The sequence below is a fragment of the Gopherus evgoodei genome, chromosome 5 (assembly GCF_007399415.2).
Source record: "Gopherus evgoodei ecotype Sinaloan lineage chromosome 5, rGopEvg1_v1.p, whole genome shotgun sequence".
In the NCBI taxonomy this organism is placed as follows: Eukaryota; Metazoa; Chordata; order Testudines; family Testudinidae; genus Gopherus; species Gopherus evgoodei.
The window spans coordinates 35,947,050-35,971,537 of record NC_044326.1 but is presented as its reverse complement, the minus strand read 5'-3'; the positions used below and the strand labels follow the sequence as shown (position 1 = coordinate 35,971,537).

General features: G+C 47.8%; 1 protein-coding gene across 2 annotated transcripts in view; it reads left to right on the top strand.

Moving 5' to 3' along the window:
• The window catches only part of CCDC149 (coiled-coil domain containing 149), a 77,378-nt gene that overhangs the window by 36,993 nt on the left and 15,897 nt on the right, over nt 1–24,488 (top strand). For both annotated transcript variants that reach the window (XM_030564029.1, XM_030564028.1), the window contains exons 6-10: nt 1,600–1,772; nt 5,067–5,139; nt 6,440–6,524; nt 8,544–8,688; nt 24,321–24,397. In XM_030564029.1, the coding sequence (XP_030419889.1) occupies nt 1,600–1,772; nt 5,067–5,139; nt 6,440–6,524; nt 8,544–8,688; nt 24,321–24,397 (553 nt within the window). The remainder of the gene's footprint in view (nt 1–1,599; nt 1,773–5,066; nt 5,140–6,439; nt 6,525–8,543; nt 8,689–24,320; nt 24,398–24,488) is intronic.

Sequence of the window (24,488 nt, the reverse complement as noted above, 5' to 3'; positions counted from 1 at the left end):
CAGCCCAGCCCGGCCACCGGCAGCGCGAGCGGGATTTAAAGAGCTCTGGACTGCCCGCAGCTGCAGGAGCTCTGAACCTTTTAAATCCCCGCCATGGAAGCCAGTGCGGTCTGGCACGGCGTACTGGCTGTTGCTGGTACGCTGTACCGGACCATATCGGCTTACTTTTACCACTGGCTCAAACTGAAATTTAGTCAGGGGACAGATTAATGTGTAAAAGTAGGTTCTTTAATTTCCACAATTGGGTAAAACTTCTGACTGATCCCTTTTCCAAAATTCCTTGTGTCCTTCATCAGGAAAGTGCTCCTTAAAACTGCACTCAGTACTCACTGTGTATTGAATCACCAAGACTTCATGGTGTCTTCACGTAGATGTCCACTGATAGTTGGTATCTCTCATCCCAGTGCTCATCTGGTTTACTCCTGCTTAGTGTACTGAAGGCAGAACTTCAAAGCCCTGTGCACACTGCAGATGAAACAACTGAGTTTTAAGGACAGATGTTAGGACAGTTTTTCTGCCCTATGTAGACAAGTTTTGTTCTTATAATTAGAAATGGATCAAAACTTGAGCCTTAAATATGAAACCCTTTGAATTTTGAGAGCTGCTGCGTTTTAAATTCTAATCCCAGGAGCTACACCTGTCATTACAATATTGGATCTGTGTCCAATCCAAAACTACCAAAGGCCCCTTCTCTTCCCTCCCCCCCATTCAGATGAAACTAATTTCTTAAGAACTGATCTCACAAGAGAGCCTTATCTAGATTTTGCCTCACACCTTACGCTAGCCCAGACCTACTCTATACCCAAATGCTAGCTCTTTGGTCCCAGGATACCAAGTTATAACCATGCTAGGAACCACTTGGCACACTTGTTGCTGACCTAGTTCCAACTATAGTGTAAATAAGGTCTTCCTTTATTGTTGTATTCAAAATGGTTTCTAAATATTTTGCAAGCTAATACAGTTTTAATAGCTGAACTCTGTTTTAACTTTAGTTTTAATGAAATAGAGACAAATAGAGTAAACAATACTTTCTGAAACAAAATTGTGTATGCATGGTCAGAAGAGGAGAACAAATAATGCAATCTTTATTTTCCCTTTTTTTCTCTCATTTTAAAAGGGAAGAAATACAAGTGTAGCTCTATGAATTTGAGTCAGAAGCTAAAGACGTTTTACAGAAAGGTTATGCATCTCAACTTTTCTTACAATGGTGTCTTCAGTGACATTATTGACAACAATTATAGGGAGCATCATAAATTAAAATATTGCTTGGTCAGGGTGAATTCTAATTTCTTCTTTCTCAGTATATTCAGTTAGCTTGGGTAGAGATGTAGTGATCCACAAAGATTGGATCTAAACTTCTCCAAAGTTTTAAGGATGTTTGAATGTGGGGGTTTGGTTCAATCTTCATATGCTGCCTTTTAGTATGCTTGTGGCTACTTTTTTGTTTTACTTTTATGAATTATCATAAATCTACTAACTGGCATTCTAAATCTGACCCTCTTCAGAAGCAAAGTACTGGCTACTCTTTTGTCTCTGGATATGATGTACTCTTAGTAAATTCTGCAGAATAACGATAGCAGAGCTTTGCTTTCTTCTCAGATTGAGACTCTGGAACATGATCTTCAAGCCGCATTGGATGAGCTGCAGGATGTAAAGGAAGAGCGCTCTTCTTACCAAGATAAAACAGACCGACTGAACCAAGAGCTTAATCACATCCTGGGAGGACATGAAAATCGCATCATTGATGTAGATGCCCTGTGTATGGAAAACAGGTGAGTGTATAGGAAGTCTGCAGTGCTTCTCCTGTATGTACAGTGTGGTGGTTTACATGGTACTAGGACTGAGTCACCTTGTTATCCACTGCCTCTAGCGAGAGGTTGCCTTGTCTGAGGTAGCTGAGTATTAGCTCCTTAACACCCTCCGCCTGTCAGCCACTCAAGCACTCTCCTTGTGCCAGCCGTGCCTTTGCCTTGCAGGTTAACAAGAAGGGCACCCCAGACTCCTTGAAACATGTGATATCCAGCCCCAACACTGGCTACTCACAGAAATCCCATATCATCCATTCCCCAATGAGTAGTGTACTCAATTTCAGTTTTATCTTAAATCGCTGCTCCTGTGTAATGCACAGCACTTGTGAGCACTTATAATAAAACAAGATTTATTTAAGAAAGAATAGAGTTTTCACTAGAAACAAGAGTGATGGAAGCAAATGGTCACAATACAAAACAAAATCGTAAAACTTGAGCTAGGGGGCCTATGCTTATTAGTAGTTCCCTTTCTTATCTAATAAAGTGGGCCCCCAGCCCCCCAATGTTCTGTTGCAAAGCTGGCTGGTTTCCTAGGAACCAGGATCCAATCTTTCATGAAATACCCCTGCTCCATAGGCTGTCTGCTCAGTGAATGGATGCAGAGTGTCTTTCTCCACCATGTGATATATGGAATCACTATATCACATGCTACACTTCATGAATAAACGCCATGCAAATGGTGTGTTAGGTATAGTGCGTTTCTCAGGTCGGAGAAAGGAGTTGCTTGTAAAGAACAGTGAACCCTTTGCCCGTTAGCACCAATTAGCCTGTGTGTCACAGGCAGCAAATTGCTGAAATTGGTGATTGCATCAGGAGTTCAGCCACAGCACAGCTATAAAGAAAATATTTCAAAGAATGTAAACTGTCAGATTTGGACTCTGAAGTGTTGTGCTTTGTATTTGTTGTTCAGTTTCACATTTGTTTTTATTCCATCTAAATCATGAACTAGCAGTTGGAATTCATAATGGCAGGCAGCTTATTTGGGTTTTGCTTGGCTGAAATGGTGGAAGCGATGCTTCGCAGTGTATAGGGATGAGGAAGGAGGGAATGGTTCATATTCTTTGTCAGTTTATTGCACAGAATCACAGGCAACATCAGAAGCAGCCATATTTGTACCTTTCAGACATCTTTCAGTGAATACTGAGACTGAACAGAATCTTGAGCTTGTAAATGTGTGGCTTGACCACATGGATACATGGTTCTGGATCCAGCTTTGACCACAGAAAGGGTTTGTCTTTTTTGTGAGGAAATTTGCCAGTACAGTTATGCTGGTAAATTTGCTCTTGTAGACAAGTCCATTAATTCTCTGTCACTGCTTTGGAAAAGGGGAAGTGCAGTTACTATATGATCTGGGATCTCTGCTAGGATATTAGAAGAGAGGGCCCTGAAGAGACTCAGGCCTGGTCTACACTAAAAAAAAGGTCATCCCAGCTATGTTGCTCTAGGGTGTGAAAAATTCACACTCATGAGCAACATACTTTAAGCTTGTCTAAGCCCCAGTGTAGACAGCTACTGCCCCTTGGGGAAGTGGATTAACTACAGCGACAGGTGAACGCTACCCATTGACGCGGGAAGTGTCTACACTGAAGTACTACAGAGGTGCAGTGTTTCTAGTGTAGACAAGCCCTCAGTCATCAACATCAGAATTTATCATAAAAATAAATACTTAATACCTGTAAAACATTTGCATTTTCAAAGCCGTTCACAAGCATTAACTAATCCTTACAACATCCCCTGTGGTGCATAAGTGCGACAGGCACTCCCTCATCCCTAGCAACTCTGGTTTCACTTCCTTTTTATTTGGCCTGGTCTAAACAGGTTTTTTTGTTTTGTTTGGTTGGTACCAATTTAAATGTTAGCTATGGATGTGATTTTTCTTTTACCCAAAATAATAAATTGGTCCAAACTGTAGTATGGATGCAATTATACCAGTATAAAGGAGTTACACTAGTATAGTGTGTTCCCCTTACCATATTGTGAGAGCAAGCTGGTATGAGTGTACTTATACCAGTATAACTGAATCCACACTTGATTATGTTATTTTAACTATACCAGTTTAAAACTGATCTAGCTAAAACAATATAAAAACAGTGTACAGACAAACCCTTTATTTAAATTTATAAACATCTTATAGGTACCTATTCTTCAAGCTTAAAATACAGAGGGCACAAGTGAATATCTGCTGATAATACGAGAAAAACTGACCCTTCCAATCCTCCTACCAAGAGCCTAGAGACTAAAAATGGGCTTTGCAGTATGTCCATAACATTTAATTACCTATAATTTCAAAGTTACAAACACTTCGGGAAGGGAGATTGTTCGTAACTCTGAAATGTTCATAACTCTGAACAAAATGTTATGATTGTTCTTTCAAAAGTTTACAGCTGAACATTGACTTAATACACTCTTGACACTTTACTATGCAGAACAAAAATGAAGCTTTCCCTTTATTTTTTTTTAGTAGGTTAGCTTTAACACAGTACTGTACTGTGTTTGATTTTTTTTTCCTTTCTCTGCTGCTGCCTGATTGCATACTTCTGGTTCCAAATGAGGTTTGTAGTTGACTGGTCAGTTTGTAACTCTGAGGTTTTACAGTATGTGCATCCAGTCCGAAGAGGCCAAAGATGGGGAAATTCTTCACTGAAGAATTAGCTCAGGCTCTTGCCCAGATGTTGCCCCTAATCTCTTATCTGTGATTGAGGGTACTTTAAACCCAGAGTACTGAGGGTATAGTCTTGAACTTTGGTGTTGCTTCAGCCTGGGCTGGCACCCTGTCTACTTTGCAGTGAGAATGTAGGGTAATCCAGCCTGGCTGCACAGCATTTCAACAGATGTCTCCACTTGGAGGTTTGGAATATAAAAGGATTGTTCTCATGACACTGCCATAGATGACAGCTTCATGCTAAGTCAGAGTGTGTGAGCATCCTGCAAATAAATTGATAGAGCAGACCAGTATAATGTACCACAAAGAACCATGGGATATCTCACCAGCAATCCATCCCAGCACATGGGCTAATACAGCATCATATGTGAATACATATGTCTGGCACGAGTAGGGTTTTGCAGTGGGGATGCTCCACCCATGCTAGGTGAATTCTCCAGTGAAGTCATAACTGTAGAAGCCCCCTCATGTGAAATGTCCTGCCAGTGGCTCTTTTTGTGCCTTGTGCTGCGCAGTGACTAACACATTGCCAGTGTTTAATAAATAGCAAACAAACAATATACAGGAGTCTAATGATATATATTATGTATTTTCAGATACCTTCAGGAGAGATTAAAGCAACTTCAAGAGGAGGTCAACCTTCTTAAATCTAATATTTCTAAGTACAAGGTAGAGTTCTTATTATGCTGTGCACCTCTGTTTTATCAAGTTTAATTTTTTCCATTTGTTTATACACATTTTAAAAGTGTAAAATTGTTTGGGTCTGTAGCACCTTAGAAGTTAAAATTCCATGTGCAATTACCACTTCTTAACTGTAGTTTAAGACAACTAGATAATTTTAGTACCTTTATGTATTTTTTTTACATTCCCAGTCTTCCCTATAGACTTCTCAGCTGTTATATAGCATAAAGAAATAGCTGCTAGTAATATCTAAAAAGTGAAGGTGTTCTCTCAAGATCTAGGAAAAATTGCTCCTAGTTGGGGTTAGAATGTGACACTGTTCCAGATTGTTGCTGAATGGAGGATTGGTGGTAGGACATTTATTATCACGCAGCTGTTCTTTTATCTCCGTATTTCCCAACACCAGTACTGTTGTTTGGCAACTTTTAATGATTGATATATCTTCCTTATACCTCCACTTTGGTGATAGGCTGTATGCACTTTTTTGCACAATAAATCTTCTGAACTAAATCTAGGTGCCTGAGTATTCTTCCTCTAACCCTCTGCTCCAACTTCAGTCAAAAAACATGTCCTCCATCTTTCTGCATGAGACTTTAAGCCTATTGGTGATGCTTCTTAATTTGTTAATCACTGCTAAACAGTCACAGCATTCCCTGCCATTCTAGTAAAGTACAAAATTCCTCCAAAGCACTGCCACCCCCATTCCAGGCACAAACCTGAGAAACTGAGGCCACAAAACAGGTGCTCTGTGTGTGTGTATCTGATTTCTGAAGGACAGTTCTTTGGGAATAACTAGGGCTCAGCTTTAGTGAGAATCATGATTTTGCTTTGAACTCTTCCTAAAAGCCAGCATTTTCTGCTAAAAGGACCTTAAAGAGAGTTTTAGTGCTCTTTTCTTTTCCCTCTTTAAGCATGTCCAAGAGAAATTTTCTGGAAGGTCAGAATTTTATCCCAGGCTGCTATTCCCCATGGAGTGTTACTGCTTTTACAAATGTATTCAACTGTTTCCAGAAATAGGAAAGTTTTAAAAACCCGGGGGAGGAGTGGAGGGGGAAATAGAAAGAACGGTAAAGGGGGATGGTGATGAGGTGCATAGATTTGTTAGGGTCCCAAAGGCTCTCTTGGCTAGTATACTCCAGAAGGAGCACCCCCTCATCCAACCAGCAGTGTAGGTATAGACTCATGCCCTAGAAAAGAAACTCCAGGATTAATATCCCCACCCTCAGCTCCCTTACTCAAATGAAAATGCTTAGGCTAATGTCTGAAAAAAATGTTTTTGTTTCCTTAGAATGCTTTAGAGAGACGGAAAAATTCAAAGATTCACAGTAGATCCAGCAGCAGTGCACTGACTGGAGTCCTTTCTGCAAAGCAAGGTACTGCATAGATGGAACATGGTGGTACAGTACCTCATTCTTTCTTCAGTGTGAACTATGAAGTTTTTCTCACATCATTTTCTTCCTAATCATCTTTTAACCTGCCAGCCAACCTCCTTTTCGTGTCAGTCTGACCCCATAAATTCCCCTCCTTAGCTTCTACTTTTTTATTACATCAAGCTTAAACTTCTTCTCCTTGCCTTCAAGGCCCAGTATAAATCTGATCCAGATGAGTCTCTTCTTGTCATCTCTTTTCTCTGCTACAATGCCAACCTTGATGCTCTGTTTCAGCAGTAGTGCAGGGAAAGCAGGTTAAGATGGGGGCATGTTAAGTCCAAGTTCCACTCCTGCATTTGAGAGCTACTGTGGCTTGCTTCTCCCTTGCAGGAGGAGTTCTGCAGTTTCCTTCAGGAAGACAGCAGCAGAGCAATTGCCTCATCACGTGTGCGCGCTCTCTCTCTCTCTCTCTCTCTCTCTCTCTCTCTCTCACTCACACACACACACACACACACACACACACCAGAGTAACATTCCCCCCCCCCCCCCCGGAAAATCTTGTCTCCTGCACCATGATCCTCACCGTCTCTCCATGCACACGGGCACATACCAAACCAGCAGTACTTGTCATGACAGGTTGAAACCCATGAAGTTCGTCAGCACTGACTGCTCCATTTATGTCAGGAGTGGCCAACCTGAGCCTGAGAAGGAGCCAGAATTTACCAATATGCATTTCCAAAGAGCCACAGTGACATGTCAGCAGCCCCTCGTCAGCCTCCGCCCCCAGTGTCTCCCACCCGCCAGCAGCACTCCCGATCAGCACCTAACCCTTCATCCCTGCGCCTCCCACCCATCGCGATCAGCTGTTTTGTGGTGTGCAGGACGGGGAGGAGGAGGCACAAGGGCATGGCAGACTCAGGGGAAGGGGCGGGGGCAGTGGTGTAGCCAGGTGGAGGGAACAGGGAGCGATCAAAACTAAAAAAAAAAAAAGGATGCCGCCTGCTGCGGTGCTTTTACTCACCCAGCAGCACTCCAGGTCTTTGGCGGCGGGACCTACATGTGCTCCGTGAGTCTTCAGCGGCATTTTGGCGATGAGTCCTTCAGTGCCGCCGAAGACACCCGGAGCGAGTGAGGGCCTGCCACCGAAGACCCGGAGTGCTGCTGGGTGAGTAAAAATTAAAAAGGAGCCAAGAAATTGACAAGGCACCACTTGTGCTCAGTGGGGGAGCAGCCGCTTCCCCGCTCCCCCCCTAGTGGGGGCTTTGGGGGGAAGGAGTGGAGTGGGGCCGGGACCTGGGGCAGAGCCAGGCGTTGAGCAGTGAGCACTCTGTAGCGCACTAGGAAGTTGGCACCTGTAGCTCCAGCCCCGGAGTTGGTGCCTATGCAAGGAACCGCATATTAACTTCTGAAGAGCCACATGTGGCTCCCTTGGTTAATGTCGTCTTCGCCATACATTTGTACAGTTTCTAGCCACAGCAGATGACCAAATGTGATCATGCTAGTGGACTTGCTGAGCAAGGTTAATGAATCCACAGGCTTTCTTATTGCGGCGGAAGTTTCTTATAGGCTCATGTATGACACAATCAATGTGTGTCGCATCAATCTCCAACAACCTTAGGGAATCAATAGTTCTAAACATGAAACCTTTGTGGGCATGGTTCTTTCAGGTGGACTGAAGAAAAATATTTCTGTTTTGCCAGTGGCAGGAGATCATCGGATAGAAAAATGAGGCTCTTTCCAACTGAATAGAAATCTGTTCTTTCCAAAAGAAATTAGCTAAGCAGAAAATGGTCTACCTATGCGTGTGCTGGCAATTGCTGCGGGACAATGATCAGCTCAAACAGCCACCATTTTTTATGACTGAGTATTATATGTCTGGGTTTGTTTTGCTGGTTGGTTTGAATAAATCTACATTCAGCTGAGTAATGAAACAAAGGTGGATTTGCTTTATAGGTCTGACTGAGTACTTGTCACATTTCTGTCCACATAAAGGTAATTCTTATTTTTGTTTTAACATTTTAGTCCAAGAGTTGTTATCGGAGGACCATGGTTGTAGCCTACCGGCCACACCACAGTCCATTTCAGATCTCAAATCTTTGGCTACTGCCTTGCTGGAGACTATCCATGAGAAAAACATGGTCATACAACACCAAAGGCAAACCAACAAGTAAGTAGTATGACTTGGAATTTGGGGGAAACCAAAACACTTTTTAAACGAGCATTTGATGTTTGAGCTCTTGTCTAGAAAATGAGAATTTAAAAACAGGAAGGCAAAGGAAGGTCAGGTATCTTTTACTCCTCTTATGTGAAACATCATTGTCATAGGTTTGGAATAGAGTTGCTTAGCCATAGCCATGACCATCCATAATATAGCAACTTGCAGATTGGTCTTACGAGGCACAAATTATTGGATTGTAACACTACTGTATGATTCCTGTTCTGTTTTGTGATTTAATACATTTATTTATATTGGACAGTAATTTTAACTATCTTACCTAGTCTAGTCTAATCTAATCTTGCTATCTCACATACTTGGGATTTTCTATAGCAGCCAGCATGAGAATATAGAACTGTCTTTTGACACAGTTTAAGATATTGGACTGTGTCCTTATGCAACATGAGAAAGTGGGAACTAGAAAGGAAGCATTTCTTGATTGTGTTTAGCCTTTTAGCAGCACTGACTCACTAGTGGTAATCAGAGGTAATTCAGGCTTCTCAAAGGCACATCAGGACCAGATGCCACAAACAGGCAGATATCTTTCATGAAAGGAAGACGAAATACTCAAGGAAACTGGATTGCACTAGAATAGATGATTCATTTTGAAAATGGATAACTCTAATACTTAGGCAGAATCCATAGTATAATTCTTAAAAGTGGCAACAAAAACGGAGGAACAGTCTGTCGGCGTACTTAAATGCTTTGGATGAAGCAAGGGTCTGTTGAGCTGAAGGGAAGCTAACATCACATCAGTATCAGGGAATCTGAGGAGAAATCCAGGCACCTTCCCACCTAGCTGTCTCTCAAATGGGAAAGAAATGACAATAGGCTATTTAATATTGCCTTCACTAATCAGTCTTTACAACTGTACTGAGTGCTCATGAATAAGAATGGTAGATATCAGTTGCTAACCTGTCTCACGGGAAGGAGTTCTTTTAAAATATTATGGATTAAAATGTCTCCATCTTTGTTAGGAAGGACTAGCGGAGATGGATTAGTGATTAGTACAGAGATGGGGATGTGATAACAGACCCACTTCCCCATCCTCCAGCCAGCTAAAATCAGTGTTTTTTGAGTGACTTGCCAAACACATGTTGGTACAATAGGGATTTAAAGTGTTTGCAGTGGGATAGTCACACAACGGTTGGAAACAGCAGACAAAAGCATCATTTGGTTGGAGATTTGGAACACAAAGTTGTCTTTACTGCATTCTGAACGGGGCTGTGAGCTTTGCTGCTGTTTTTGCTGCTAATCCATGTTTTGTCAAAGGCAATAAGATGAACTCCTATGCGCATATTATAAATAAAAATAGAGTAGGAAAGACTATTGTGAATCCGTATCCACTCATTTGTCTCCCACCAATGAATTAACCCATTCCCAAAGTCCAAACCTATCTTCACCATTTGAAGGCTAGGACACAGTTATTTTTTGATTGACCAGTGATGGTGTGCTTTTGTTTAACAGCAGCAGCAACACAGTCATAATAGCTTTCAATTAGATAAGACATTAGGCCACTAGCCTACATTCCTTTGCCACTTGCTGTTGGAATGCAGGGCTGAGAGTTTTTTAAGGAGGCTTTGATCTCTAATCCCTTGAGCACCCATTAACTCTTACCCTTGAGTAGCCCTGCCTCCTGGTTTAACTGGTTTAAAAAGCCAGTTTCATAAAGACCAGAGAAGCTAGTGAACTGGAGATGCTAACTGGAGTTTTGCAAGGGAGTTTAGAGAGGGAACAATAGGGCCAGATACACCTGATTAACATTCTTTAAACTTAGGCTAAGGCCATGTCTACATCTAAAATTTTGCAGCGCTGGTTGTTACAGCTGTATTAGTACAGCTGTATAGGGCCAGTGCTGCAGAGTGGCCACACTTACAGCAACCAGCGCTGCAAGTGGTGTTAGATGTGGCCACACTGCAGCGCTGTTGGGCGGCTTCAAGGGGGGTTCCGGGACGAGAGAGCAAACCGGGAAAGGAAACCAGCTTCGCCGCGGTTTGCTCTCTCGGTCCCGGAGCCAACCAGCAAACCGCAGGGAAGGAGACCTGCTTGCTCGGGGTTCCGGGACCGAGAGAGCAAACCGGGAACGCCGCGGTTTGCTCTCGCGTTCCCGGAGCCAGCCAGCAAACCGCAGGGAAGGAGACCTGCTTGCTCGGGGTTCCGGGACCGAGAGAGCAAACCGGGAACGCCGCGGTTTGCTCTCTCGGTCCCGGAGCCAGCCAGCAAACCGCAGGGAAGGAGACCTGCTTGCTCGGGGTTCCGGGACCGAGAGAGCAAACCGGGAACGCCGCGGTTTGCTCTCTCGGTCCCGGAGCCAGCCAGCAAACCGCAGGGAAGGAGACCTGCTTGCTCGGGGTTCCGGGACCGAGAGAGCAAACCGGGAACGCCGCGGTTTGCTCTCTCGGTCCCGGAGCCAGCCAGCAAACCGCAGGGAAGGAGACCTGCTTGCTCGGGGTTCCGGGACCGAGAGAGCAAACCGCGGCGTTCCCGGTTTGCTCTCTCGGTCCCGGAACCCCGACCAAGCAGGTCTCCTTCCCTGCGGTTTGCTGGCTGGCTCCGGGACCGAGAGAGCAAACCGCGGCGAAGCTGGTCTCCTTTCCCGGTTTGCTCTCTCGGTCCCGGAACCCCGAGCAAGCAGGTCTCCTTCCCTGCGGTTTGCTGGGTGGCTCCGGGACCGAGAGAGCAAACCGGGAAAGGAAACCAGCTTGATTACCAGAGGCTTCCTCCTTCCACGGAGGTCAAGAAAAGCGCTGGTAACTGTCTACATTGGATTACCAGCGCTGGATCACCAGAGCTGGATCCTCTACACCCGAGACAAAACGGGAGTACGGCCAGCGCTGCAAACAGGGAGTTGCAGCGCTGGTGGTGCCCTGCAGATGTGTACACCTTCAAAGTTGCAGCGCTGTAACTCCCTCACCAGCGCTGCAACTTTCTGATGTAGACAAGCCCTAATAAACACACACCCATCCCCAGGGGAGGGGAGGGGAGAAGCTGCAGGAGTAACTATAATGCAGGCACAGGTCCAGCAGCAGAGTGGGGGATATCCAGTTTGTTGCACTGGATGCAGCATGGATGATTACCTGCCTTGTGGACAGGTGGCATATGTGTACACTGAGTGCACACATGTCATGGCCCTCAGAGACTGAATACAGGCTCTTGAGCCGAGAGTGGCTGAACTGGATGGGCTAAGGGAGACAGAGATACATAGCTGAGACTTTCCGGGACACAGTAGAGCTGTCTCGCTCCCAGTCTAACAGCCTCTGTGCTGTTGAGGATGAATGTCTTTGGGAAGGAGAACATAAAACTAGAGTAGAGAGAAATCCCATATCCCTAAATGATTCCCATCCTTGACTAAGAGATGACCAGGAGAACCGTATGGTGACCTGTCTGCCTTGTGCAGAGGTGGCAGATCTCTTGAGACATCTAGACAGACTTATGTGCAGTGCTGGGGAGGAGCCGATGGTCGTTGTACATGTACCAATGACATAGAGAATGGTAGGAGAGAGGTTCTGGAGGCCAAATTTAAACTGCTAGGTAAGAGGTTAAAGTTCAAGACTTCCATGGTAGCATTCTTTGAAATGCACAAAGCCAGTTAAGCAGAACCGCAGGTTCTTCTTCGAGTGATTGCTCATATCCATTCCAGTTAGGTGTACGCGCCGCGCGTGCACATTCGTCGGAAAACTTTTACCCTAGCAACTCAGTGGGCCGGCAGGTCGCCCCCTAGAGTGGCGCCACCATGGCGCTCCATATATACTCCTGCCGGCCCACCCGCTCCTCAGTTCCTTCTTACCGCCCGTGTCGGTCGTTGGAACAGTGGAGCGCGGCTTAGCTGACCTCCACTTCCCTAGCTACTCGTTTTCTCGTATATAATTATGCAGTTATAACACTTTTATATATATATTTGTATGGTTATACGTGTTTTCTTTGCTAACATGGTTAGTTTAGTTAGCGGGGTTCAGGAAGTAGCCCCTTCCATGAGCCCAGTGCCGGAGCCATGCATGGCTCACCGGGTTTTAAAAAGGGGCCCGGCTTGCCAGAAGCCGCGGCCGAAGAGAGATCTACATGACTCCTGTTTGAAGTGCCTCAGGGAATCACACTTGACAGATAAGTGCCCCATTTGCAAGGCTTTTAAGCCGAGAACAAAAAGGTGCGGGACTTTCACTTGCCCCTCCACCTTGGGCGCGGAGCGATGTTCAAGCGGCGGGCAGAAGCGCCTCCTCGGCACCGGACCCCGCCGGTACCACCAAGGCCTTTCGGCACCGACCGTCGCCGGCACCGATGTCGACTCGGCACCGCTCCCTTCTTCCGAGGTCGAGAGAGTCTGCGATTCCTGCTGGTGCCTGGCGGCTCCCCGGCACGCGCCGTGGTTGAGCCCCCTGCTCCCGCTACTTCCGTGCCACCTGCATCGCAGCCAGAGAGCTCGCCTCAGTTGCGTTATCCGGCACCGTCACCTGCAGAGGCACCGATGACTTCGGCTCCGTCGATTCCAGTCCCCCAGGACCGGGGAATCCGCTGCCTGGCAGCTCCCCGGCTCGCGCCGTGGTAGAGCTTACTGCTCCTGCTGCTTCTGTGCCAGCTGCACCGCAGCTAGACAGCTCGTCTAAGATGGCTCGCCCGGCACCGACAACGTCGGCACCGTCGATCCCGGTCCCACGAGGGCCGTAGAATCCGGTACCTGACGGCTCCCCGGCACGCGCCGTGGTTGAGCGTATTGCTCCTGCTGCTTCCGTGCCAGCGGCACCGCAGCCAGAGAGCTCGTCTACTCGGATCGCCCGGCGCTGACACCTGCTACGACACCGATGACGTCGTCACCGTCGATCCCGGTCCCATAAGGGCCGTAGAATCCGGTGCCTGACGGCTCCGCGGCACGCGCCGTGGTTGAGCGTATTGCTCCTGCTGCTTCCGTGCCAGCGGCACCGCAGCCAGAGAGCTCGTCTAGTCGGATCGCCCGGCGCTGACACCTGCTACGGCACCGATGACGTCGTCACCGTCGATCCCGGTCCCACAAGGGCCGTAGAATCCGGTGCCTGACGGCTCCCCGGCACGCGCCGTGGTTGAGCGTATTGCTCCTGCTTCTTCCGTGCCAGCGGCACCGCAGCCAGAGGGCTCGTCTACGTCGGATCGCCCGGCACTGACACCTGCTGCGGCACCGATGGCGTCGGCACCGTCGATCCCGGTCCCACACGGGCCGTAGAATCCGGTGCCTGACGGCTCCCCGGCACGCGCCGTGGTTGAGCGTATTGCTCCTGCTGCTTCCGTGCCAGCGGCACCGCAGCCAGAGGGCTCGTCTACGTCGGATCGCCCGGCACCGACACCTGCTGCGGCACCGATGGCGTCGGCACCGTCGATCCCGGTCCCACACGGGCCGTAGAATCCGGTGCCTGACGGCTCCCCGGCACGCGCCGTGGTTGAGCGTATTGCTCCTGCTGCTTCCGTGCCAACGGCACCGCAGCCAGAGAGCTCGTCTACGTCGGATCGCCCGGCACCGACACCTGCTGCGGCACCGATGACGTCGGCACCGTCGATCCCGGTCCCGCAAGGGCCGTAGTATCCGGTGCCTGACGGCTCCCCGGCACGCGCCGTGGTCGAGCTAATGCTCCGGCTGCTTCCGTGCCAACGGCACCGCGGTCAGAGAGCTAGTCTAAGTCGGATCGCCCGGCACCGACACCTGCTGCGGCACCGATGACGTCGGCACCGTCGATCCCGGTCCCGCAAGGGCCGTAGAATCCGGTGCCTGACGGCTCCCAGGCACGCGCCGTGGTTGAGCTCCTGTTCCGGCTGCTTCTATCGGCACCGTCGATTCCAGTCCCACAAGGGCTATCGAATCCGGTGCCCGACGGCTCCCCGGCACGCGCCGTGGTTGAGCGTATTACTCCCGCTGCTTCAGTGCTGACGGCACCGCAGCCAGACAGCTTATCTAACTCGGTTCGCCCGGCACCGGCACCTACCGAAGCTCTGATGACCTCGGTACCGTGGATCCCGGCCCCACGAGGGCCGTCGAATCCGGTGCCTGACAGCTCCCCAGTACGCACTGTGGTTGAGCCTGCTGTGGCTCTCAGTGCCATGACAGAGTCAGTGCTGCCTGACCCGGGCACCGCCGGTACGGGTAATACAGTCTCTTCAAGGGACTGTCCCCTGTCAGTACAGCAGAGCGGCACCGTCCATGATCACGGTCCCGCAGACACTCCAAGTCCTGTCGGCACGCCGGACACCACTGGCAGTCCCGGTACTGTTTTCCTCGGTACTGGTCACACTCGCTGCACCGGTCGGTATCCCGTTCGCCGACCCGCTATCGGCACCGTTCCGACATCTGGCACCGGGGCAGGTACCTTGACTCCTGTAGCTCTTCTCCGAGCCTCGAGATCTCGGTCGACCTCTCGACACCGTTCTGGTTGCGGGTCTGAATCTCGTTCCAGGTACCGATACGCCTCCCGATGCCGGTCCCCGGTGCCGAGTTGGGCAAGGTCCGAGTGAGTCAGAGACTCGGCCCGTGCCTTCTTTTAGTACCTCCATGGCCGTCCGGACGCGCATCCGTGTCATCCCATATGCGCAGATTTTATGCTCAGGACCACGATCCTGATATGATGGCCAGCGGGCGCCAGCCCCGAAGCAGAAAGAGCCTTGGCGAATGCAAGGTGTACTCTGCAGGGGCCCTGCGCCTCTGGGTAGCAAAGCAACAAGCCTTGCTTAGCTGCGATAATTATAGCACCTGGGTGGAGGAGTTTCTCCCTCGAACCTCCCACCTCGAGTCCGCTGCCGTCTTGGAGGACGGGGGAAAGAATTTACCCTTTGTTGGTAAAGGCTTCTTCGCGGCAGAGACAGCCCCAGACTGCGAAGCCTGCTGGACAATAGGGTCCTAATGCGTCTCAGCGTGTATACGCTTGCAACCAAACGCAGGCCTTTATGGCCCCAGCCGCCATACTCTGTGCCTAGCCAGAGGCAGAACTCTGGAAAACGGCAAGGCCAAGGTGGTCGCAGACAAACGTCAGGCCCCCTAAAGAAGCCAAAGTCGAGGTCCCTCGCAATTACCACTGGGACCAAAGACGGACCTTCCAAGGTTCGCTGGAGGGCGGTGTACCAGTCGCAGGACGGGATCCTGATCCCGCTTTCTCCTGGCATGGCCCCAGTTACTTTTAGATCGCTGGGTCCTGCGCACGATGGAGCATAGGTACCACCTTTAAATTGCTCCAGCCCTGTCCCCCTTCAGCGGACGAAAGGGGCTAGGGGTTTTACTCCCGTTATGCCCTAGTTCCCCACTCGAACACAGGTCTCAGACCTCCCTGGTCCTGCATGGACTCAACCGGTTTGGGATAAGGTTGAAGTTCTGCATGGTATCCCTGGGAACCATTATTCCATCCTTGCCTCCTGGGGGCTACTATGCCGCCCTGGATAGGAAGGACGCGTACTTTCGCAATGCCATCTTCCCTCCGCACGAGAGATGCCTCCGCTTTATAGCCAGCGGTGAATACTCCCGGTTTACGGCCATAGTCGCCGCCTACCGTAGCTATGTCGGATATGCGTTTTTCCGTATTGGGACGATTCGCTTATCCGAGGAGACTCTGACTCACAACCCACTCAGCCGTGGGCATCGTCACGGTCTTATTCACAGATCAAGGCCTGATGATTACTATAGAGCAATCCACTCTGGTTCCCACGCAGAGGTTGGGCTTCCTAGGGGCTATCTTGGTCTCCTACCTAGCCGGAGCCTGCTTATCGCAACTGCGGTTTTAGGCGATGGCATCAATCATCTGAGGTCTGAAGGCTTTCCCAACGACCTCAGCTCGTTCTTGTCTCAGTCTCCTGGGTCCATGGTTGCCCGCACGTTTGTAACCAAACACACCAAGCTCCGCCTCCGTCCTCTCCAAGTCCGGCCCACCTCGGCGTACCGCTTGGCCAGGGAGCCAATGGTCATGGTAGTCACCGTTCCCTCGAACGCCTTAGGCTCCCTAGAGTGGTGGCTAACTCCCTCCTTGGTGTGGACAGGATGAGGTTTCATCCGCCCCAGCCCTCACTGCCCCTGACGGCGGACGCATCATCTCTCTGCTCGAGTGCTCATGGTCACCTCCGAGCTTAAGGCCTTCGGTCTTCTAGGGAGCTGGCATTCCTCATTAATGCCCCAAAAATCAGAGTAGTCCGCCTGGCATGCCAGGGGTTCCAGCGGCAGCTGCGAGGCCGTTGTATCTCGGTGTTTACAGACAACACAATGGCCAGGTGCTTCATAAGCATTCAGGGGGGACATAGTCCTCCCCCCTTTTTTGTCAGGAGGCCATCCATTTCCGGGTCTTTTGCATGGCCCGCTCGATGGAGCTGGCGACGTCCTTTCTCCCAGGCGTTCGGAACGTCTTATCTCTTTGACTCAGCAGGTCTTTCCTGTCTTACGAGTCATCACTCTGCCCCATGTGAGGCGTCCCGCTTTCCGGAAGTGGAAATGGTTCCTCACACAGACCTGTTCGCTCACCGCGAGTGCAGGAAATGCCAGGTGTTCTGCTCCTTCCGAGGTCTCTCCTCGGAATCGATCTTGGACGCATTCCTGATACCGTGGAGCGGCCAACTGCATTATGCCTTCCCGCTGTTCCCACTGGTTCGTTACGTCCTGCTCAAATTCCGCAGGGGCGGAGCGTGCGTCATCATGATCACTCCAGAGTGGTCCAGGCAGCACTGACATACCACGTTGCTTGGCCTGTCAGCCCAGACCTCATCACTCAGGGCAATGACAGGCTTCGTCACTCGGACCTGCAGCCTCTTCGCCTCACGGTGGCTCCTGCGTACCTGAGTTGGGGTGACAGGCAGCCTTCCACCTGGTCAACGTACCGAGCCAGGTGGAAGCGTTTCCTTTACAGCTGCAGTACGCTCGATCTTGCTCCTGCTGAGGTCTCGATCCCCTCTATTTGGCCTGCCTCTGGCCTTCAGCGGCAGGATCTGGCGGTATCATCGCTGAGGATACTCTCAGCAGCCGTCCCTACCTTCCAGCAGGCTAAGATGGACGTTCAGTGTCCCACGCTCTATGGGTTCGAGGTCCCTCAAGGGCTTGGAGCGCTTGCACCCTCGGGTGCGCCGCCCAGCCCCGCCCTGGGGCCTCAACCTAGTCTTGGCCAGACGGGTCTCTGAGATCAGAGCTCTTACGAAGGTTCCGCAAAGACAAGGTGCAGTTGTGACCGCACCCGGCTTTCCTCCCTAAGGTGTTTTGGCCTTTCATGTTACCCACAGCTCAACGCAATGGGCATAACCGTTGCACTCCTTGGACATCTGTGGAGTGCTCGCATTATGTTGTGCTGACAGAATCATTTCCTAAGGTGCCCCAGCTCTGCCCCGGTAGTGGGCCAAAGGGAGGGCTTGCTTGTTTTCCTCTCAGAGGATCTCATCTTGGGTGATGGCGGACATCCCCACTTGTTCTGATTTGGCTCATATTTCCCCAAGCCACATCACCGTGCATTCTACCAGGGCTCAGGCTTCATCTGCCGCCTTGCTGGCTCGTGTTTCTACCCACGAGACCTGTCGCGAAGCTCCATTGGTCCTCGGTCCTTACCTTTGCTTCGCAGTATGCCCTGGTTCAGCAGTCAAGAGAGGCTGTAGCCTCTGGCTCGGCAGTTTTATTCTGCCACATTTCACTCCGACCCCACCGCCTTTGTAAGGCTTGGGATTCACCTAACTGGAATGGATATGAGCAATCACTCGAAGAAGAAAAGACGGTTACTCACCTTTGTAACTGTTGTTCTTCGAGATGTGTTGCTCATATCCATTCCGCACCCGCCCTCCTTCCCCACTGTCGGAGTAGCCGGCAAGAAGGAACTGAGGAGCGGGTGGGCCGGCAGGAGTATATATGGAGCGCCATGGTGGCGCCACTCTAGGGGGCGACCTGCCGGCCCACTGAGTTGCTAGGGTAAAAGTTTTCCGACGAATGTGCACGCGCGGCGCGTACACCTAACTGGAATGGATATGAGCAACACATCTCGAAGAACAACAGTTACAAAGGTGAGTAACCGTCTTTTCTCAATGTGTGAATGAGACAATGGTGTAGAGAGAAGGGATTTATTAGGAATTAGGGAACCTTTTGGGAAAGGGGGAGTCTATATAGGAAGGAAGGGCCCCACCTAAACCAAACTTCAAAATTAAAAAGGTGGTAGAGGAGTTTTTAAACTAAGGGCTGGGGAAAGCCAGTAGGTGCAGAGGAACACACGATTCAGACAGACATCCCTTGGCAGAGGCTCTATTAACAGGGATTCTATGTAGCTTAGTAAGGAGGAGAGGATTGAATTTGATTAAGTACAGGGAGGAACTAAAGAGAACAGTCAAATGAAAGAGTCCCATTCAGTTATATCACATGAAGGCAGACAACTAAATATTGACAAATGTTATAAGTGCTTGTGTACAAATGCTAGAAGTCTAAATACTGAGATATGTGAACTTGAGTACCTAGTATTAATTGAGGTTATTGAGCTAAGAGGCATCAGAGACACTTGGTGGAATGATAATCAATGGGACACTATAATACCAGGGTATAAAATATATAGGAATGTCAGAGTAGATTGTGCTAGTGGAAGAGTGGCAAAACAGAGTTAAAAATAGCAAAAATCTTAATTGAATCAAACTCTACCATAGGATCTCTGTGGATTGAAATTCCAGGCTTGAATAATAAGAATATAGCAGTAGGGATATATTACTGATCAGCTGACCAAGGATGGTGATCGTGATTGTGAAATTCTCAGGGAGATTAGAGAGTCCATAAAAATAGAAAAATTAATAATAATGGCGGATTTCAGCTATCCTCATGTTGACTGGGTACATGTCAACTCAGGATGGGATGCAGACAGACACTGTTAATGACTGCTTCTTGGAGCAGCTGATCCTGGAACTGAGAAATAGAGTATAAGATCTGGTCCAAGAGATGGATGTAGCCGAACCGCTCGGTAATAGCAAATATAGTGTAATTAAATTTAACATCCTTTTGGAGGGGGAATACTAAGCCCATCACAATAGCATTTAACTTCTAAAAGAGGAACTACACAAAAAATGGGGAAGCTAGTTAAACAAAAACCAAAAGGAACAGTCACAAGAGTGAAATGCCTGCAAGCTGCAGGGAAGCATTTAAAAAATGCCATAATAGAAGGTCAAACCAAATGTCTACCCCAAATTAAAAAGAACCGAGACCCAAAAAAGTATCATAATGGCTAAACCGAGTAAAAAGTGGTTAGAGACAAAAAGACATCTTTTAAAAATTGGAAATCAACTCTAGCTGAGGGAAATGGAAAGGAGTATAAAATCTGGCAAGTCAAGTTACAAATATTGCAAGTCAGGCCAAGAAAGAATTTGAAGAGTAGCTAGCAAAAGAATTAAAGCAGAAATAGGAAGCCGCTAAACAATCAGTGGGTCCACTGGACCATCAAAGGAGCGCTCAAGGAAGACAAGGCCATTGCGAAGAAGCTAGATGAATTCTTTGGATCAGTCTTTATTACGCAGGATGCGAGGAAGATTCCCACACCTGAGCCATTCTTTAAGTGACAAACCTGAGGAACTGTCCCTGATAGAGGTGTCAGTACAGCATGTTTTGGAGCAAATTGATAAATTAAACAGTAATAAGTCACCAGGGCCAGATGATATTCACCCAAGAGTTATAATGGAATTCAAATGTAAAATTAGAGAACTATTTACTATGGTATGTAACCTATCACTTAAATCAGCTCCTTGATAGATAACTGGAGGGTAGTTAATGTGACACCAATTTTTAAAGTCTCCAGAGACAATCCTGGCAACTGCAATAAGCCCAACTTCAGTACCAGGCAAACTGGTTGAAACTGTAGTAAAGAACAGAATTATCAGACACATAGATTAACACAATTTGTTGGGGAAGAGTCAGCATGGCTTTATGTAAAGGGAAATCATGCTTCACCAATCTTTTAGAATTATTTGAGAGAGAGTCGTCAAGCATGTGGTTAAGGGTGATCCAATGGATATGCTTGAACTTTCAGAAAGCCTTTGAGAGGTCCTTCACCAAAGGCTCTTAAGCAAAGTAAGCAGCCATGGGGTAAGAGAGAAGGTCCTCTCTGGGATCGGAGAAGGTCCTCTCTGGGATTAAAAGAAGAAACTAAGGATAGGAATAAATGGTCAGTTTTCAGAGTAGAGAAAGGTACATAGCAGTATCCCCCAGGGATCTGTATGGGACCTGTGCTGTTAAACATTCATAAATGATCTGGAAGAAGGGGTGAGAAATGAGATGGCAAAATTTGCAAATGATACAAAATTACTTGATAAGGCCAAGGCAGACATTGAAGAGTTACAGAGGAGCCTTGTGGCAGGGCGACGACTCCTGCTGGTTGTCCAGGGAATTAGCACTCCAGCTTCCAGAGTGCCCTCTGCAGGCTGGCTGATGTCTCGTCTGCCGCTGGCCCCCGTGTCCCTCCCGGACCCTGATGCCCTTTGCTCAGGGGTTCTATCCGCCGCAGCACCCCTTCACTCTGGGTCTCCCCTCCCAGGGGAACCCCTTATCCCCATCTTGCCTCAGTGGCTACCGCCAGTCATCATCTAACCCCTGCTCCCTGGAGCAGACTACAGTTTGTAAACCACTCATCATCGGCAAGCAGGGTTGGACCAACTGCCTCTGCTTATCTCTGGGTTGCCCCTCTGCAGTGCCAGTACCCTTTGTGGGCTCTTAACTCAGCCTACAGCCTGGGGCTTTGCTAGGCTGGAGCTCCCCAGCTCCCTCTGCCCTTCCCAGCACTACTTCACCCTAGATACCCTCCTCAGCTTCCCAGGCAGCCAGGTCCTTCTCTCTCTAGCTAGGGAGCTGGAGAGAGTGTCTCTATTTTTTAGCTTCCGGCTCACAGCCCTTTTATAAAGGCCAGCTAGACCCTGATTAAGCTGACTACAGCTGTGGCTGCTTTCCCAATCAGCCTAGCTTTCCCCTGCTGCAGCCCTCTCCAGGCTGCTTTATCCCCTTCAGGCAGGAGCGGGGTGACCACCCCATTACAGGCCTCATGAAACTGAGCAACTGAATTTCATCTGACATGTTCTGTTGATAAATGCAAAGCAATGCACATTGGAAAACATAATCCCAAGTATACACACAAAATGATGGGGTCTAAATTAGATGTTACCACTCAAGAAAGTGCATTGGCAGTCAAAAAAACCTAACAATGTTAGCAGCCATTAGGAACGGGATAGATAATAAAATGGTAAATATCTTAATGTCACTATATAACTCCATGGTACACCCACATCTTGTATACAGCAGTTCTGTATCTGCTCGTCTCAAAAAAGATATATCAGGAAATCAAAAGGTACAGAGAAGAGCAACAAAAATTATTAAGGTTGTGGAACAATTTCCATATGAGGCGAGATTAAAAAGTTTGGTACTGTTCAGCTTAAAAAAGACAATTGTAGGGGGAATATGATAGAAATCTATAAGATCATGAATGGTGCAGAGAAAAGTGAATAAGGAACTGTTATTTACATCTTCACTTTGTAGAACTGATAAATGAAACTGTTTTCAAATTGTTCACTTTCTTAATGTAACTTCTGTTCACCATTCACTACACTTGCCTATACTGTAACTTCTGTTCCATATTGTAATTCAAACCCCATTTTAAAACACTCACTCCATTTTGTAAAAGCTTCCTCCAACCTTCATTTTTGCAAGCCCTGCTGTAATCTTATTAGTTTAGTTTAGATGTGTGAATGAGGTATGTATGAATGATGGAATCAACCTCCAGCCCCAGCCTGTCGTGATGACATAAAGTTTAAATACCAATGGCTGAAGACCTAGACAACAGCCCTAAACAAAGTAAGAAGCATCCACCCTAAAAAGAAAAGGACAACAGAACAACAGAAGGAAGATCAAAGCCAGGTCCAAGGCTGAAAGTCACGCCTGCAATTGATGGGTGATCAGTCTAAACCCAGAGGCAGCGTGACACAGCAAAACCTATAGACTTTGAATCCAAACTAAAAGCCTATAAAAAAGAAGGGTGAGATGAGAGACTCTGGGTAACATTCTGCTGCCAACATGGAAGAACATCGGTGCCTGCCCAACAGAGATCCAGCTCAGCCTTGTGCCCAGCTTTCCTGGCCAGTTAGCTGCCACAAGCTACGAACCCAAGCTGCAAAATCAAGCCATGAACTTAAGCTATCTTCAGGACTGGTAACTATGCAGCAGCTGCAGAACACCTGATGAATGTAGGTGTGTGTGTGTGAATGTGTGTATGTATAGGTATTAGGTATAATGTGAATGTGTGTGTATAGGTATTAGATATAATGTGTGTGTATAAGAATTAAGATATTAGTTATTAGTCATAAATTGTTATCATAATAAATGTGGCATCTTTGCCTTGTCCCCTTTAATAAGATCCTGCTGGTTTTTACTGGTCTAATATAATTGGTACAACAACGTAACACAAGAAGTAGGGGTCTCCAATGAAATTAATAGGCAGCAGGTTTAAAACAAAAAGTGGCTCTTTTGATATGTTGATAATATTTCTAGCAGCCCCCCATCCCTGCTATGAGCAGCACCTTCCTCCCCTTCCCTGCCCAAACTGCCCGGAGAGGAGGGGAGACCATCATGCCAAGGAGTTTCTTCTGCTGTTAACAATGGCTCAGAGATGAAACTGTGACTCCTTGCCTTTAGCAATATGCCCCACGTTGCCTACCACCTCTGCAGCACTTGCTCCTGTGCTGAACTTGCACATACTGTATATGAAGGCTCTTCCCTCCCTCCTGAGCAATTGTCTTCTCCCTTCCCCCCCCCACCCCCTAGAGCTTGTTGGAAGCTGCTGTCTGCCTTGCAGATGTCATCACTGGCTCTGGAGCACCCACGAAGTCGGTGCCTATGATCACTGGGCACCCAGGGAGACCATTAAGAGTGAGTCTCAAAGTTAAATAGGAAGGAAATGTATAAAATAAAAAAGCTGATTGTTTCAGATTTCATTGAAGTTAGAGATGAGAAAACAGTCTGGTCACTGAGTGTGTGCCTGTGCCAGAGTATGAACGCTCCCACTGGCACATGACCTAATGTTTTGTCACTCTTAGTATGTCTATACTGTAATAAAATACACGTGGCTGGCCCCTGTTGGCTGACTCAGGCTGCAGGGCTATAAAATAGCAGTATAGACAGCCCAAGGCCCGATTTGTTTACACTGTAATTCTATAGCATTGCAGCCTGAGCCCAGTGAACCCAAGTCAGCTGACCCAGGTTTTATTCTAGTGTAGACACACCCTTTGGGGCTAAGTATTTCAATTGATTGGCTTGTATTACTACCCATAGGCTATTCCCCATCCCCATTCACTTCACTCCTGTCTTCATATTTATCATAAATGTTCCCTCACAGTATTTCTTTCATAGTAAATCTAAGATGTACTGGAAATGTATTTGGGACTTCTGTTTTGGGAGAGGCACAGGTAAGCATCCAAATATTGTTAAATCTGAACTTTTAGGGGGGTTGCCCATCACTGTTAGTGAAACAAAAGATAAACAAGTTAATATGTATGTGCTGTGACTGTGGAGAGGGTATCGACAACCATGCAAACATCTATGGGTGGAATAAATTCCTGTGACAATGAGTCTTCTTTTTCTCAGCTGACATGTCATGTTCTTTTTTCAGAATTCTAGGTAATCGGGTGGCAGAATTGGAGAAGAAGTTGAGAACTTTGGAAATTTCTGGTTTGTGGAGTCTTCCAGGTTAGTAGTAATTCAGAAAAACATAACATAAGAATGGCCATGCTGGGTAAGACCAATGATACATCTAGCCCGGTATCGTGTCTTCCTTCAG